At 40.8% G+C, this 15,909-nt stretch overlaps 1 protein-coding gene across 20 annotated transcripts in view; it reads left to right on the top strand.

Annotated features, from left to right (window-relative positions):
- LOC111863784 (MAP kinase-activating death domain protein) overlaps positions 1-15,909 on the top strand; it is a 121,350-nt gene that overhangs the window by 74,082 nt on the left and 31,359 nt on the right. For 19 of the 20 annotated variants that reach the window (XM_033751192.1, XM_023850462.2, XM_033751193.1 and 16 more), the window contains 6 exons: positions 1,589-1,931; positions 3,631-3,785; positions 9,637-9,804; positions 12,810-12,954; positions 13,139-13,268; positions 14,571-14,787. In XM_033751192.1, coding sequence (XP_033607083.1) covers positions 1,589-1,931; positions 3,631-3,785; positions 9,637-9,804; positions 12,810-12,954; positions 13,139-13,268; positions 14,571-14,787 — 1,158 coding nt within the window. The remainder of the gene's footprint in view (positions 1-1,588; positions 1,932-3,630; positions 3,786-9,636; positions 9,805-12,809; positions 12,955-13,138; positions 13,269-14,570; positions 14,788-15,909) is intronic. The other variant, XM_023850469.1, reaches the window with a different exon arrangement.

Below are 15,909 nucleotides of genomic sequence, written 5' to 3'. Positions count from 1 at the left end.
TTGCTACTCTGGCAAATATTTGTTCTTTTCCTCAGTCTCTCTAAAAAGCATCTAATAGTATATTAAATATGCTGTGATCATTCTCATCATGTATGTCATTCATATTGTGATGTTTATTGCATTTTTGAGTAATTTTTAGTAACCATTCATGATCTTTACATAAGTTTGTTCTTCTTCACTATTATTCCACTGTATGCCACTGCACAATTTTTTTCTTAATGTCATGTCACTGTCTCCTGAATTGAACTAACTTCTTGGCTCATTTTATGCTGCATACTGCTTCTAATCTCACTCAGTCAGCCTCAAATCAAGTGCCTTCTAATTGCCTTGCAACCAACGTTTTATATGAATTATATTTCTCAAAAAGCCCACTGCATACACAAGAGATAAGCCGCACTGCATTTCTGGAAGATGAATGAGCGGCATGTGGCCTGCCTCCCCTCCACATTCAGTCCATGCAACAGTATTCTTACTCAGTGATGTATAACTGAAACAGTTGATATGAACAGGTTGTACACGCTCTGAAGCACAGTGTTAACTGTATGTACCACTTGCCTTAACATTACAAATTTGGGCATTTTGCCCACATACAGTGTTTATGTGTTTCATAAAAAAAATTCCGTGATTTCAGTCAGCAAACGAACCATACCGACCGAGCGACTGCCACTTGTCGGCGAAGTTTAGTGCCAACTTTTGTGGATAGAGGGTGTTGCGTGGCAAGCGCAGCGAATCCCCACGGCCGTTAATTTCGCTTTTCTAGACCAGAGCCACTATTTCCTTGAAATAGCTCCTCAGTCATCATCACGAGGCTGAGTGGACCCCGTTACAGACCCACTACTTCTCCGAAAATCTCTGGTAGTGCCGGGAATCGAACCCGGACCTCTGGATCTGTAGCCAAGAACGCTGACCACTAGATCACATAATGTTTCTTTAAACAACATTAACCTGTTGATATCTATAATGCAGATACTGTTTTTATGAGGCAGGAATTGAATTGTTAAATGTCCTTTGGAAAGAATTAAGCTCCAAGGGGTTTACCATGTTCAGAAACAAAGAAACTAAATGAAGACTACTATCTTCTGGAATGTGATGCTGTGAATTCTTATAAAATTTATCAACAATTTGGAGCCATGTACTACCTCAATTTTCATGATCACAGAGCAATCCAAGCAAGCAATAAAGAAGAAGTGAACGAGTAGCTCGTTGATTACTTGTTCTCGTCTTTGATCCTGAAGATGAAAGTAATATATTCCATTGAAACATAACTGAACTTATACCAGACTATGTGGTGTCACATCGCAGAAAGCAGTAGTACTCATCACAGAACTTTGAGAACCTCAGATCCAACATAGAAGCTAGATGTCTGAGGTTCAAGTCTGCCCAGGTGTGATAAGTAGCTTATTTCTGACAAGTTGAGTAATATAGTCCCCCACCCCCACCTCTCAGTGTTAACCTAAACACATAGTTTTAATACTGACTGCTATAGGAACCTCAAATCTAAGAAAATAAATTGTCTGTATACTGTGCTATATCATATCCACCAAATGAAATGAAGGGTGTTAGTGACTTATTGTACCTGTGTTTTCAGTGTGTAAGCCGACCAGTATGGAAGGGCATGCTAAAGATGCTACAAGCAGTGACATATGGACTTGAGCAAACATTCTCCAACTTTGGTCTGGGTGGCATGGCATCAGCATTTCAGGTGCTGGAGATTGCTCACACACATTACTGGACAAAGGATCTCTCTGAGGCTCAGGGACTGGATCTCGGAGGAGGTGGCACAGCCATGACATCTCAGGCTTCTAGTCCATATGGTAGCCATGAGAACCTGAAGTCTCCTGTCAGTCCACTTACAGGTTCTCCTCTCCCTCATCTCGACTTCTACCAGCAGGATCCCGTGTCACGAAAGTCTTCCCAAGCTGGCGTCAGTGGTGAGTGTTCTGGCTCATGTGCCAATGTTATTAACTTGTTCCTTGCAGTGAAATTTTGGATGATCAACTGTGTTAAAATGCAGATGATATCTAATGTTTTGGAGACACTGTCTGCCGTCATCATCGGAGAGACTGAAGTGATCTCCTCAGATCAAATACAGGTGCAGGGACTAGTTCATGACGGAAGTGATAAAGATAGTGCTCCAGCCTGTCAAGGTGAACAAGATAAACAGGGAGGATGAGTTTTCTGTGAGCAGATCATGGAAGCCTCTCTTCCACTTCTTAAGGAAACGAAAGTAGAAGGTTGTGTCCGATGCCAAGTTAGTGATTTCCTCCTCAGATGAAACTCCACTAGCTGAGACTCCCATTTCCTGCTTCTCAGCCACAGTAGCCTGAATTCCCAGAATCCCACAGTTTGATGCCCTCTTCTGATGATAACATTCTGGTCCTTAAAAGGACTTCATTTATCTCATTTCTGATTCACTGTTCCTGTTAGCTCCAAGCTATCTCCTATTCCCTTCCTGAGGATCCCTGTCACCTGCCTATTTAACCTGGCCACATGCTTGCCCTGTTTGCTTTCAGTCCTGAGGGTAAGAGCAGGAAGTTTCTCAGAAACACTGGCACCCACCCAGACCACAATCTGAAAACTCACTTTTGTTGAAACTCAAAACTTACATCAGCAGCCACTAGGTGGTACATTTTGAGTGCCCCAAGCTTATTAAATTTAACATAATTTTGCATTCTGTTTGTGGGCAGTAGTTGTGTCCAATGGGATGTGTGACCTGCATAAGCAAACTTATGTGCAGCACATCTCTGTTGCTGTTAAACTGGAAGTAGTTAGTATTTAGCATGGAATCTGACTTAGTTTATGAAGATATCAAGGCTTTTTTTTATTGCTAGTGGGGTGGGACTAAGTCCCTTGTACTGCGGCCACTTCTGGCCTATTGTACCAGCCCCAGATGATAGGTGAGGGTGCTTCTGGAGCAGTTGGTGGAATGAAGATTGGCAAGGGAAACCGAAGTACTCTGAGAAAACCTGCTCCATCACCACAAATCCCATTTGACCAGACTCGGGATCAAACCCGGTCCGCTGCAGTGGGAAGCCAGCGACTAAGCACTTGAGCTGTGGCACGGCCCTCGATATCAAGGTTTCTTCCTGTTTCAAAATGTGTGTAAAAGATGTCCACATGGACCAGTTCAATAAGATCATGTCTAAAGCTATAATCTGAAACCAACAGAATAACCAAATGGTCATTTGACAGACCTGTGCCCATTATATGACAGCAATATACCTATATGCCTGCTTGCATTCATATCTTCATGAATATCATAAGGCATGACTGATTAAGTCTACTTGTATATACCGTATTTACTCATGTATAGGCTGCACATTTTTTGCCAAAAATTCAAGAGGAAAACTGGGGTGTGGCTTATATTCGAAATATTCGAAATCACACTTCATTTAAAAAAAATTATATTCATAATTAGTAATACAGGGTGTAATACTCCTGAAATAATATTCCAAGAAAATTATTTTTTCTATAATTTCTGTCTGAAAATTGTGCTGCGGCCTATACATGCGTAAATACGGTATGTACCACTTGGCGCTACAGCCCTGGGTGATTCCACGGCGACATCGGAGCCACTGAAAATGCTCATTCAAATGTAATTAAAGGACCTCATCCCCGAATGTGTTTCAGATTCACCCCCATCCGTGAAACTGGTTCATGACTCCCTCCAGGGTCCCGGGACAGAGGAAGGGCCAGACAATCAATCGGCAGCTGACATGTTGCGTGACCTCCTGAACCAGAAGAGGCAAATTTTGCTGTCAAAGCTCACGTCTATTGACTCTGAGGTAACAGTGAGTCTGTTTTGTTTCACAATTCTTCTAAAAGGCACATGGCAGCAAATTGGATTCAGACAGATGAAAAGAACAACTGGGATGGGTCTCTTGTGCTACACTCCTGATGATGCAATGTGGAAAGAGGAAACTAATTTTTATTGGCCTTTGTTGAGGTCTAGTATACGTACATTTCTCAGTAACACTAGTCAGTAAGGTTATGGTAACAGCCAAAAATCTTAACTCTTAAATTAGTTCCCTGTATAAACATAAAAACTTAACCAGTTTACATACAGTAAATTATCTCTGTGCTTAATTAGTTAAGAATCATGGCATGAAGACAGAGTGGAGGTATAGCTTCACTTTTCTTGACCTTGTTCTGGAAGGAAGTGAATGGTCAGCTTCATTTCCCTGCTGCTTTACCCCCAAGCATAGAGCCCTCGGTACCCATTGGATAGTATAATATTATGATATAATATGAAAATAATTCCTACATGCTGATTCAAGCTCCAAATGCAGAATTTTTCCATTATATAATTTTTTTTGTTTTGAATCTTGTGCCAAAACAGCATGTCTTTCTGTTTCATCTTTGTGACTGTGAGAAAGACCAGTCTCAGCATTTTGAAGGATATACACATTTTGAGGCCCCCAGAATACAAAAAAAAAAAAATTGGTTGATTTTGAGGGGGGGGGCGGTTGATGCCATACCTCTGTATGTGTGGATGGGTGGATGAATGTTCACGTTGCTAATGCTTAATCAGTTGAATGGATTTGATTAAGTTTCACTAATTTATAGAGGCCATGCCACAAAATAAAATTACATTGGTGGTATCTTCAGGAAAATTACAATATGCACAGTAGGACCCCAAATGTGAAATGTTGATTTTGTCAAAACCAGCTTTAGTGAAATGGATTTCATTCTGTTCGTTACTTAGCAACCAACCATGATCTACCAAGTGACAGTAAAAGAAAAGGGGTAAAGCTATCCCTGTAACAGGCTATGAAGGCTCATATATGGTTGTGAGATGTCGAGGCTCTCCCATTTTCTCTAGCAAATTAGGTAACAGATGGCAGCAAGGTTGTCAGCCATACACACCAGCCACATTTTACTCCCCAGGAAGATTCCTGGTACTCATTTCTGTTAAGAGGCTGCGTTGACTCCAGGGCCATAGTGCAGCTGGAAGGATTAGGTCAATTGAAAGGAAATCCACCTCATTGGGACTCGAACCCACAACCTTCTGGCTAGTAGCGTAGTGCTTCAGCCAACTCTGCTGCCACATCCCTGCCAAATACCAGTTTCATTTTTAACATAATACAGTCCAAGATCAGTCGTGTATGAGAAAGTGNTCATTTATCGTGTAGAGTGCAACAGGATGCTTAAATATAATAGTGTATGAGAAAGTAAGTGCTGTTTCTTTTCTTAGTGTGTTCATAATTGTTGTTAACCATTACTGAGAAAATGATGTTCTATGAATGAATAAAAATATATTCTCATTTAAATAACTATTTGGAATAGCGTAACAAGTGGTATTTTTTCATTTTTTGTGTCTTGCATATGAATAGAGAATATAGAATAGAGATAACTGTGCATTTACAACGTGTTTTACTGCAGTTTTTGTGATGGTCACACACAATTTAGTGAAAAGCAACTTGTTTTTATTACATCTTATTGAAAAAAGTGAAATTTTGTTGTGCTATGTTACCATAATTCAATAATTTGTACCCTTTGTCCTCTGACCCAGCTTTACATACTCTTCTTTTATTGAAATTTTTACAACCTTAATAATGTCCATGTTCTTGTAGTCCATAACTGCCCCCTCCCTTCTGTCACCTCACTGATTCTTTCCAGTGACTGTCCTTGTGTGAGTGTCCTCCACTTTCTCTGCCTCTGTGTCTGGATTTAGAAATGTGTTGGCATCTGACATTGTTTGTGCCCATTTCAATTTCATACATAAATTCGCAGTAAAATTACTGTATGGTTTCATGCTTGAGAATGAAGCTGCAGGGTTATTTCCACGCAAGTTATGCATTGAAAGTGATCACAATGATATGAGGCTCTATAAGGGCATGTATAAAGCGCATAAACTAGATATTTCTGCAGTGTGCGAAGTTTGGACATTAATATGACACTGAAGAATTCCATCTCTTGGGATGTGGCGCCTTCTAGATCTTGTGTGAACTGACCTTTTGGAGGAATGTATCACCTCCGTCTTCAGGGTAGAAAATTCTGTGAGCAAGGAAGTAGTGTGAGCAGGTGGCTGTATTAATATGACAAACTTGCCTCATTTAAAGAGATTTGAGAAAGTGTATACTGTCACGTGAAGCGTGGTACGTGGGACAAAATTAACGGGTTCTAGATTGGATGATTGGATTTATTAGCACTTTGGTTACAATCTCTCTTAATCACGTTTAATACAGCACTGTCGCTGACTTACATACAATTTACAGTTTACCGTTGCACATCCAGTAGGATTCTCTGTTTCCACTAGTTTTCTCATAGCAACAGATCTCAACACAGAGACTATCACTTCAAATCACTATGAAGTCTTCTTGTCTTGTATGAACTTCCCATGGCCATCTTCCACTGAGAACTCAGAACTCAGAACTGAACTACTGAACTGCTCCTCATATAGGCTTGGCATGGACCACCCGCAGAAAACCCATCAACTGCTCAGCAACAGATATCATTTGTTGTCAGGTGTGTCCACCCATGCATTGCCTAGCAATGGACGCCCATTTGTTGCCGTTCTGTGTATGTACTGGTCTGTTACCAAGCAATGCTTTTTGACGTTTTGACACATTATCATCGCCAAGGATGTCACAGTGTGCCATGAAGCTGGAGGGTACAGCATTCTTGGACACCAAATGGATGTTTAATAAGAATCTGTAAAGCAGTTAAGGCTTCCCTATCTTCTTCTATTTGCAGTCCATTGAATTAAGTTTAACGTCTGTAACACATCAAGAATTTGTAATCTGTCCATCACAGAATATTCACAGTTTCTAGTTCATGGTGTGTGTGCTGTGATGAGGGACTGGTTCGTAACACACCTGCCTTAGCTATATGTTCTAATTGGTGTATATGCAAGAATGCCCTCAGAGCTGTGTCGTGTCTATTTGCTGTAGCATCTGCTTGCACATAACAATCAAAGAGAACCTCTCAACTGATTTTCATGAAATTTGATATGGGGGAATTTACTAAAATTTGTCCAACATATTCCAGTTTATTTTGGTTAAAGTCAGACAGTGTAATGCAATTTCCGGCCATGCCTAATTGATTTATGCTCACATCTCGTAACTCACTAAATATTTATTCAAACGAAAAATGTTTTCAGCAGATATAGAGACAATTTAAACATGTGTTTTATTCGCAGTAAACATGTTTCTGTGAGTCATACAGCTTTCAAAATAAACAGTATGGATTTTTATGCTGTCTAGAAGTAAGGACAGAGCAAACATACCATGTTATTATGTTATGCAAGTATTTCGTAACTAGTTTGAAGAGACTGGAAGCTGGTCTGAGTAATCATGAATCTTTGTCTTGGTTATTGTGTGAAGGTTGGCAGTGGAATGGTGTGAGTGTGGGAATGACTGCAGTGCATTTTGGTGTGGAGTGTTTGGTATGTGTGCATGGGGACAACCACAGGAAAAACACCAGGTAATGTGACTGACATATTTTGAATGTTTTATTTTCTTTGAAACGTTAAGCTTCACTGCAGCAGAAAGCTGCATCTTATCTCCATCATTATACCTAATGAATCAAGATTTGAGAAAGATGCATTCCTCATAGTGTTGGCCTGACCTGTGAAGCATATATTATTAGTAGCTTAGGCTGTGTTACCAAGCGTATGTTATGTAAATCTAGGAGGAGAGAAAAGCACTTGCAATATTAGGAATTCTGCAGAAGTACTCTTTTTCAGGCCGGAGAATGTTGTTATGCTGAACATGGTTAAATTGGTGGCACGTTAGAAATGCAGGTTAAGGTAAACTCATTATGGACTGTAGTCATTACATTATATAGTTGGTATGTGTATAGTACAGTATAAAAGCGGATAATTCAGAAAAGTGAATAATTTGCTATTCCATTTATATCTGCCATTCATGGTGTCATAACATTAACATGCGGTATTTCCAGCTGTAATTTCGTAGTGATACAGCATCCATGAGATGTGAATCCAAATTTCCAACAACTTAGCCAAAGATAACATTGTGTAGTTTTGAACTTGTAGATGTCTATAAACCAGGATAAATTATATGAAGAATTTTATATCCTGAAGTCTATGATTACATTGTTTCTGGATGACAAATCCAAGCAAACCCTTTCTCTTAGTGACACATGGTGTCAGATAATCCTGGTGGCAGGCAGTGGACTTCAGATATTACACAAATGCTGTCATTTTGCTGTCTCTGTGTGCATCGCTTGCATGAAGTGAATACTCTCAATTATGAACTGTTATTGGAGAGATGAACGCAATAAGAGCAGCATAAACTTAATGAAGAGTGAAATTGTGGTATACATGAAGTATAAGTATACTTGTAAAGACATACCCATTTGTGTTTGAGGAAAAGGATGTCCTCAAAGCAGCAAAGTCAGACAAAAAATGTTTTTTTTTTTTTTAATTCGAATATTGAACCAAAACTGATAAACTGAAAATTTTGATTGTTGATTATTCAAAAAATGCAACAATACTTTTCAGTTTTATGTGTATACCATCAATCTTCTATTTGCCATTGTTCCACTGGCAAGTTCTCCAGATTGTAGGATTCTATATGTTGTTGCAACTTTCAATGTTGTTTGCATTGTATACAGGGTCCTTTGGTATGTATCTGTTCCAACTTATTATTGTCACACCATAAACTTGTTGGCCCACTGTGTGTGAATAGCCTCAGGTCTTTGTGGTGGTCATGGTTACAGTTTATTGGTGAAATATAGTTCCATTGTATATTGGGTCCTCACAGTGGTGACTTGACTACAATCTTCTACATTGTAACTGATTTCTACTTGTCCTGCTCTTCAACCCTGAATATGGAGGCAGTACATTCCTCTGACAAGTCAGTAGGGTTTACCAAACTATTTACAACCCAGAAGGTCATGCTCTTCTAACTTAATTCTGTGTGATAGTAAACAGCTTTGAATCATAAATTATCTCCTTGAATAGTTTGATAAATTTTAATGTCAGGCCTGGCCAAACAGAGCCAGACAGAGCAGAATATTGACCAGTTAGAGCTATGCTTCATGGCCAACTTCTGTTTGGAAAACATTTCATTCTAGTTGTACTCAGATGGCTGCAGGACTGAATAAAGGAAACATTTATATACTGCATGTTGCTTGAACTTCACTTCACTTTTATAAAAGGCTTTACTGGGGAAGCTAAGTCTCAGGCAGTTAGTGACTATAGAAGCCAGGGTAGTCACTGTAGGATTTGTGGTGCTAGAGCAGGTTTTTATCTGAGCAGTTCAGTTTTCTCCTTCCAGTTATCATTCTACTATTGCTTCATACCCATCTGTCATCAGGGGCTGGTACATTAGGCCTATCTGGGGCCACAGTGGCTGCTGTCTGAATCTCGTACTAGTATGACTTCCTTGTGTCCTCATGTAGCCAGTAATTGGAAACGGGTCTAACTTGCATCTTTAGCAAGAGTACACCTTGGCACTATGTGTAGGTGCGGGTATGGAGTATGAGGCCAAATTTACAGCAGAATTTAAGTTAACATCTTTCAGAGCCCCCACATCATTAGCTAAATACATGTCAGTGGTAGGCAGCCCACTCCATAGTGGCAGACAGCTCAGTGTCCTGTCATTTGGTTATATCACATCTTCCACTGCAGTTTATGGCTTTTCTTTTGATTTGAAATTTTGTTTCTTGTAGGGTGGGGCTGAGAACACTTTACACGGCTCAACCGAGGGTGTTGCATCTTGCAATGCATCAGATGCAGGCAGCATCATAACCAATCCTGCATTTACCAGGCAAAGACTGACTGGGCACCACGCCTCGTTCCGCAGTACTGTGTCTGATAGTGAGGTAGAGCAAGGCAATGTAAGTGATGGGCCTAGTCACACAGTTGCGTTCCTACCTCCATACCTCCTTGTCTGTGATCAATTGAAAGTCTTGTAACACTGTAATTAGTGTAATGAAAAGCATTTGCACCAATGTAAGCACAGTTCAGTTAAAATTAAAATTGCTTCTCCTTGGTAATGCATGGCATTTTGTAGGTATCCAAATAAAGTCCTTGAGAACCAAATAGTCACTGAGCTGGTCAAGATATTTCCTGCCTTGTGTCAGATAGAGTGGATCCCCAAAGAAAGGTGTAGGGATGCATTAAGACCTGAGGATCAGCTGTGTGGAAATGGATTTAATATCTGACATTTCAGACACTGTCCCAATCTCCGTAAACAGTGGCTGATGTGGCTTTACAGTGTATTTCTGTTCTTGGAATATGCTCATGGTTGTCCCAGCATGAAGTTTCAATGGAATAGTAGGTGGTCAGATGATTGGCCATAACAATCTCTTTTGCTTATCATTGGTCCATCATTGAGATGTGTTTTGATGGCTGTGTCTTTTTTGATCATATCTGTGACTGGGTGTCTGCTGGAGGGTGAAGTCGAGACTCACACACCATCAAAACTTCAACAAGGATGTGGGATTCACTATAAGTCAGCCATTCATGGCACCCAGCCACAGACAGGATTCAACAAGGGACACCAGTCAAAATATATACTAATAAAGGACCAGTGACATGCAACATATTTTGTGGTGTCTGGTTCTGCCCCACTCTTCCGTTGGTAGTATACACTGGATAAAGTGAGTGCATGATCTGAGGTGTGGATACAGTGTTTGTCACATCAGTTGCAGATGGCGACACTCTCTGGAACATTGGATACCAACTCCATATTCTTGATGCAGGTAAACCGCATTGCATGCAGTTACCATGAAGTTTTTGTATGACAAGAGGAAGGGATGTTGGACATATTGTTCTGCACAGTCTTAGAAGTTGATGATAATTGGACTGCTTTGTACACCTGACTTTGAACCCTTGAGGTTCAGGTCATGGCCTCCTGAGTTGTGACTCCATATAGTCATATGTGGGTTCCAGCATTTCAGGTGGATATCCTGCCTCTTGTCTTTGAGGTTAAGTGTGTAAGATGAAGAATTGGTCAAGTTATACAGGCAGGGAGGGGCTCACCCAGACCAATGAGAGGAGGTAAAGATTTGGAGCCCAGTGTGGACTGTTAGAAACAGCAGGCAGGTGGGGCAATTTTCCTGTGTACATGAGTGCCATAACCTAGAAAATTGTGATCTGAACTCTGTTGTGAAAACCATGGAACTTGGCACATAAGATATGTGCAAGTGGCACAGTTCTCTGCACTGTCTGGTGGTGTGATGAACATTTCTGTTCTCTAGAATGAATGGGTTGGTGTACTGTTAGTGCTGTAAAGTATGGGTTTCCAGCTGTCCCCACATTTTCTAGACAGTTGGCTCACAGATAGCCGTGAGGTTTTCAGCCTTACACACCCCCTGCCCTTTACCCCCAGGAAGATTCCTGGTACTCATTTCTCTTAGACCCCAGGAACATAGCATGGCTGAAGAGATTAAGTCAGTTGAAAAATGCAGTTACCTTGTTGGGAATCGAACCTGTGACCTTTCAGCTTATAGCATAGTGCCTCAACAAACTATGCTACTGCATGCCACTGGATTTCACCATTACTCTTGATATGTTTAATGATTACATTGGAAATGTTGCCTTGATTGTGTGGCGGTCAGTAAGTTTGCAGGATGTAATATTCTCACAACCGAAGGCTCTACACTTATTGTGGATGTGTCAATGGGATCTGTCAATAATTGCTGGTAACACTGCACGTCCATTTGCATGATATCTACCACTTTTATAAGTACAGGTCAGTTTAACATGTCTTTTCGATTGGAACAGCAGTCCAAGAATGAAGTTTGTGCTGTGATTTGGTTTTTTGAATGCAAGAACTGTGACAGTAGCAGCAATTCATCACCAGCACATGGAAGTTTATAGCAAAGATATTATGAGTCAGCAGAATGCAGCAAAATGATGTGCAGAATTTTGAGGTGGAGGGATCAGCATGGAGGTGTGTGAAAGGAGTAGCAAACCAACAACAGTAAGAACTGCCGATGCCTGTGCACTTGTGGAAAATTCAGTCCACAACAGAAGGAAAATTGCAGTGAGTGAACTGCAGTATGGCTAGAATCTGTTGCATGAAACATTTATCAACATCATTCAGGGGTGGACAACTCCAGTCACCCCAGTAGCACCTAGACCTCTGCTGGGTCCATTCTCTCCCCCCCCTGCTCGGGCCCTTTAATTGCCATGGCCTTTGCTAGAATCAAAGCCCTTCAGTTTGAGACCCTCATAATATCTATTGGCTGAACCCATGCAGAAGCAAAGTCATATTCATCCAAGTTGGACAGTGACATCTTCTTTTTGGGCTGCTGTCAGCAGGATGTCCCAGATGCTCTTGTTGTTCGTAGACAGTGACATTAGAGCCTCCACAACTGGTCCTAATTGGACCCACAATCAAGCCCCAGTCAAGCCTTCTGTTTATATAATGCCATTACTTGATGCCTACTTTTATTGATACAGTAAGAACAGTGAGATTGTGAGGATGTTACTGTGTTTTAATCCTCTCTCTTCCACAGCAAATAGACACTGACAAGCTGTGTAAATATGTTGGTAGTATATGAATGACAGTGGAGGGGGTGTCTCAGTTATGAATGGGAAAATACTGAATTATGTACTCCAAATTTGGAGTTGATGTCTGTTCTTCACAGCATAAGTGTACTTGAGCTTAGCATCGAGACTATGACAAAGCCCACCTGGGCAGCAAGTTGACAGTGTAAGGATTAAGGTTTGCTGGCATTAAACATGCTAAATTTAATTATCAGATAATAAGCAACACCTTTCCTGCTCCCATCTTAAGTTTCATGAACTTTTATTACACTGTAATTTATGAAGTATGTCCCTGGTTTCTGTTCACACTTGCCAACTGCCATGTTGATCCTTTGTCTCTGTTCAGTTCCCTCGCCAGGCAAAGCAGCGGACACCGAGTGTATGGTCCAGCAAATCATCCCTCAGTACTGGCTTCCGTTACCATGGTGGCAGCATGATCAACACAGCTACCACTCCCAGTCCTGATACTGGTCGGACATATCTGTTTGAAGGTTTGTACTTTTGAATAATGCCTACTTCTGCTCTAATCAGTTGAACCCCAAATTTAGTGGCCAAAATTTACAAAGTGATGAAAACGTGTATGCATTTCTATAGCATGTAGGATGAGTTGAGTCCCAAAACGTGACCGATTGTAAGTTCAGGACCACTTTAAACTGTGAACTGTTGTTGTGGCAGGCCTGATAGGGAAGGAACGCTCAACTCTGTGGGACCAGATGCAGTTTTGGGAAGATGCCTTCCTGGATGCAGTGTCACAGGAACGAGACATGGTTGGCATGGACCAGGGTCCTGGCGAGATGATGGAAAGGTCCGTATCTTGCATCTTCCTGATGTAGGCCCTCAACTTGAGTGAAGCTTTGAAGGGAGACTGGAAATGGGTGTGCTTTTAGTATCTACACCTGAAAACCAAATTACATTTTGTTTCCCATATAATCAAAATACAGGCTGGCCATAATTTATTCACCACATTTCAGGTACACAGAAAACAGAGTATGCTGAATACAGAGAATCAGTTTGCTTTACTTGAAAGAACAACTCCTCAAGTTCAGTACATCTAAATGTGAGCGCTACTTGTAGCTCGCAGAACATCTAAACAGTACTCAGTTTCACACCACGTGTTTTCCTTCATATGAGGTGTCGCAGAAGGAACCACATTGTTGATTCATGCATGAAATTCAACCACACTGCCAATTTTTGGATGAAATACCTGATCTTTTACATAGCCCTCAAAGAGAAAGTACAGTGGAGTTATATCGGGGGAGGGAGGGGGCCGAAGGGTTAGTCCATCCTGCTCAAGTCATCTGTTTGGAAAAGTTTTATTCAGAGACCCTCACTGTAAGGCTCCAGTGAGGAGTGGCACCATCTTGTTGAAAGAAAACGTTTGTTTGAAGGTGTGCCGTCTGTGGGACTGCACTGAAAAGCTTCACGGATCACCTCAACTGTATCAGCGTCTGCTAAAACCTTGCTTTTGCCCTTCTTATGAGGGCACTACCTGTCTCTTGAAACTGTTCCAACCATCGTTTGAAGGACTGTCTTTTCAGGTGCTTGTTCCCCATATTCCCAACAGTAACTGATTCGGTCTCCCAGTACAACGCAGGCATTACCCTTTGGGTGGGGGGGATCGACTTTTGCGTTTGTTGTCTGTGTATGTTTCAGCAGTGCCATCATTGAAAATTTTTGAGTGGTTCTTTTGAATAATGCAGTCAATTTCCTGATATATCCAAAACTTTATGATTTATGTAAGTTTGAAATAATTTATGGCTGCCCTGTACTCTTGTTGAAAATAAGCAGTAAATTCTGATGGGTCTGGTGGTATCGAGATAAGTTCCTGAACCCTAATTGGGAAGGTTCTCAGACAGATTCCTGATGAGGTCTGTGTGCAATGTTACTGTTTCTAGATTAAAACTTTGGGAACATGAAGAATACGGGACTGTTTTGTACATAGGTACCAACATTTCTGAGAAATATGCTGTCTGCAGGTTCCTCTGAGATGTTGGTACCTCTCTAGCTAACTGCAAGACTGCAAGTCTTATCTTGGTAGTTATAAATGTTACTGTTTGTCACTCATGAAGCTATTACAGTGGGGATCTGTTGAACTGTTTCCCCTTAGGTACAACTCTCTGAGTGACACAGAACGCAAGCGGTTAGAGCATGATGAGGACCGTCTTCTGTCAACTATGCTGTATAATCTGGTGGCAATAATGGTGATGGTGAATGTGAACAAGTTTGAGCTGAAGCGTAAGGTGCGAAGACTTTTGGGCAAAAGCCATATTGGTCTGGTGTACAGCCAGGAGGTGAATGAACTGCTTGACCAGATCAACAATTTGGTAAGAATCCAATGCACCTTCCACAATTCGTAGTGAAAGTCAGTACCATAAATTAGGTAAAGAGAGGCTAGGTGGGAGAAGTGAGAGGCACATGAAATTTTGCTTTGGAAAATTCTTCTAGAGAATGACTATTTGAAGGACCAAGATGAGGATGACCGTGTATTTGGGAGGCTTCAGTGTTGGTATTACTGATGGGAGGGAATTATGAAGTATGTCATTGAGATGGCCTCAGGTGGCATGATATGGATACCAAGTTAAATAAAGATGAGTTTAGGCATTCAGAAGTTGTTTGGGGAAGGGGGTGTTTATGCATGCACATACAAAGCATTTTGATTTCATTGGCCAACTATTATTTTTTTTGTTTTATTTTATTTTACTTCATTATATATATATATTTTCAAAATAAGGAAAGTAAGCTAGAAATGCCCTAAATTGTATTAGTTCATACTTTGTTTATGTCAGTCTAGTCCACGGTTCTAATTTCAAAAGGAGAACTTGCTTCTGATGAGGTTCAGTCCAGTATAGGCTGTACACAGTGGTATGATGAAGATACATAGCACCAAATGATTAGGCACACTGAAGTTGATGAAACACATGGAGAATAATATATTGTGACATCATGACTGAAAGAGACTCTCATTGCTATGCAGTGGCCCAGTAAACAATGACTGTGATTCGATGTTTTCTATGCAGTCTGTGCCTAGGCAATATGACCAAACCAGACAGCCATAGCCAGCAGGGTTTGCTACTGTTGATGAAGATATTCCTGTTAATTTTCAACCCTGTGACATCTGAAAAGAAATACAATCCTTGAAATTAGGAAAGGCCTTTCATTTTGGTGGCATTCCAAATGCATATTTCCAGCTTCATCCAAGAAGACCTCTCATGAATTTAACACATTTATTCAATCACAGCCTTCAGCTTGATCACCTTGGAAGGAGGCAAAAATCGTAACTCTGCCAAAACCTGGCAAAATTTACATCTGATCAGCCTCTTGTCCACTATGTTCAAATTATTTGAGAAGCCGGTTTTAAGAACAATCCTAAAATACACTGAGGTAGTAAACTTACTAAATACAAATCAGTGAGGCTTTCAGGCAGGTCACAGTACTACACTTCGGTG

Source organism: Cryptotermes secundus, unplaced genomic scaffold (assembly GCF_002891405.2).
Source record: "Cryptotermes secundus unplaced genomic scaffold, Csec_1.0 scaffold572, whole genome shotgun sequence".
Lineage (NCBI taxonomy): Eukaryota > Metazoa > Arthropoda > Insecta > Blattodea > Kalotermitidae > Cryptotermes > Cryptotermes secundus.
The sequence above is the reverse complement of the archived record's forward strand: the minus strand, read 5'-3'. Positions and strand labels throughout refer to the sequence as shown.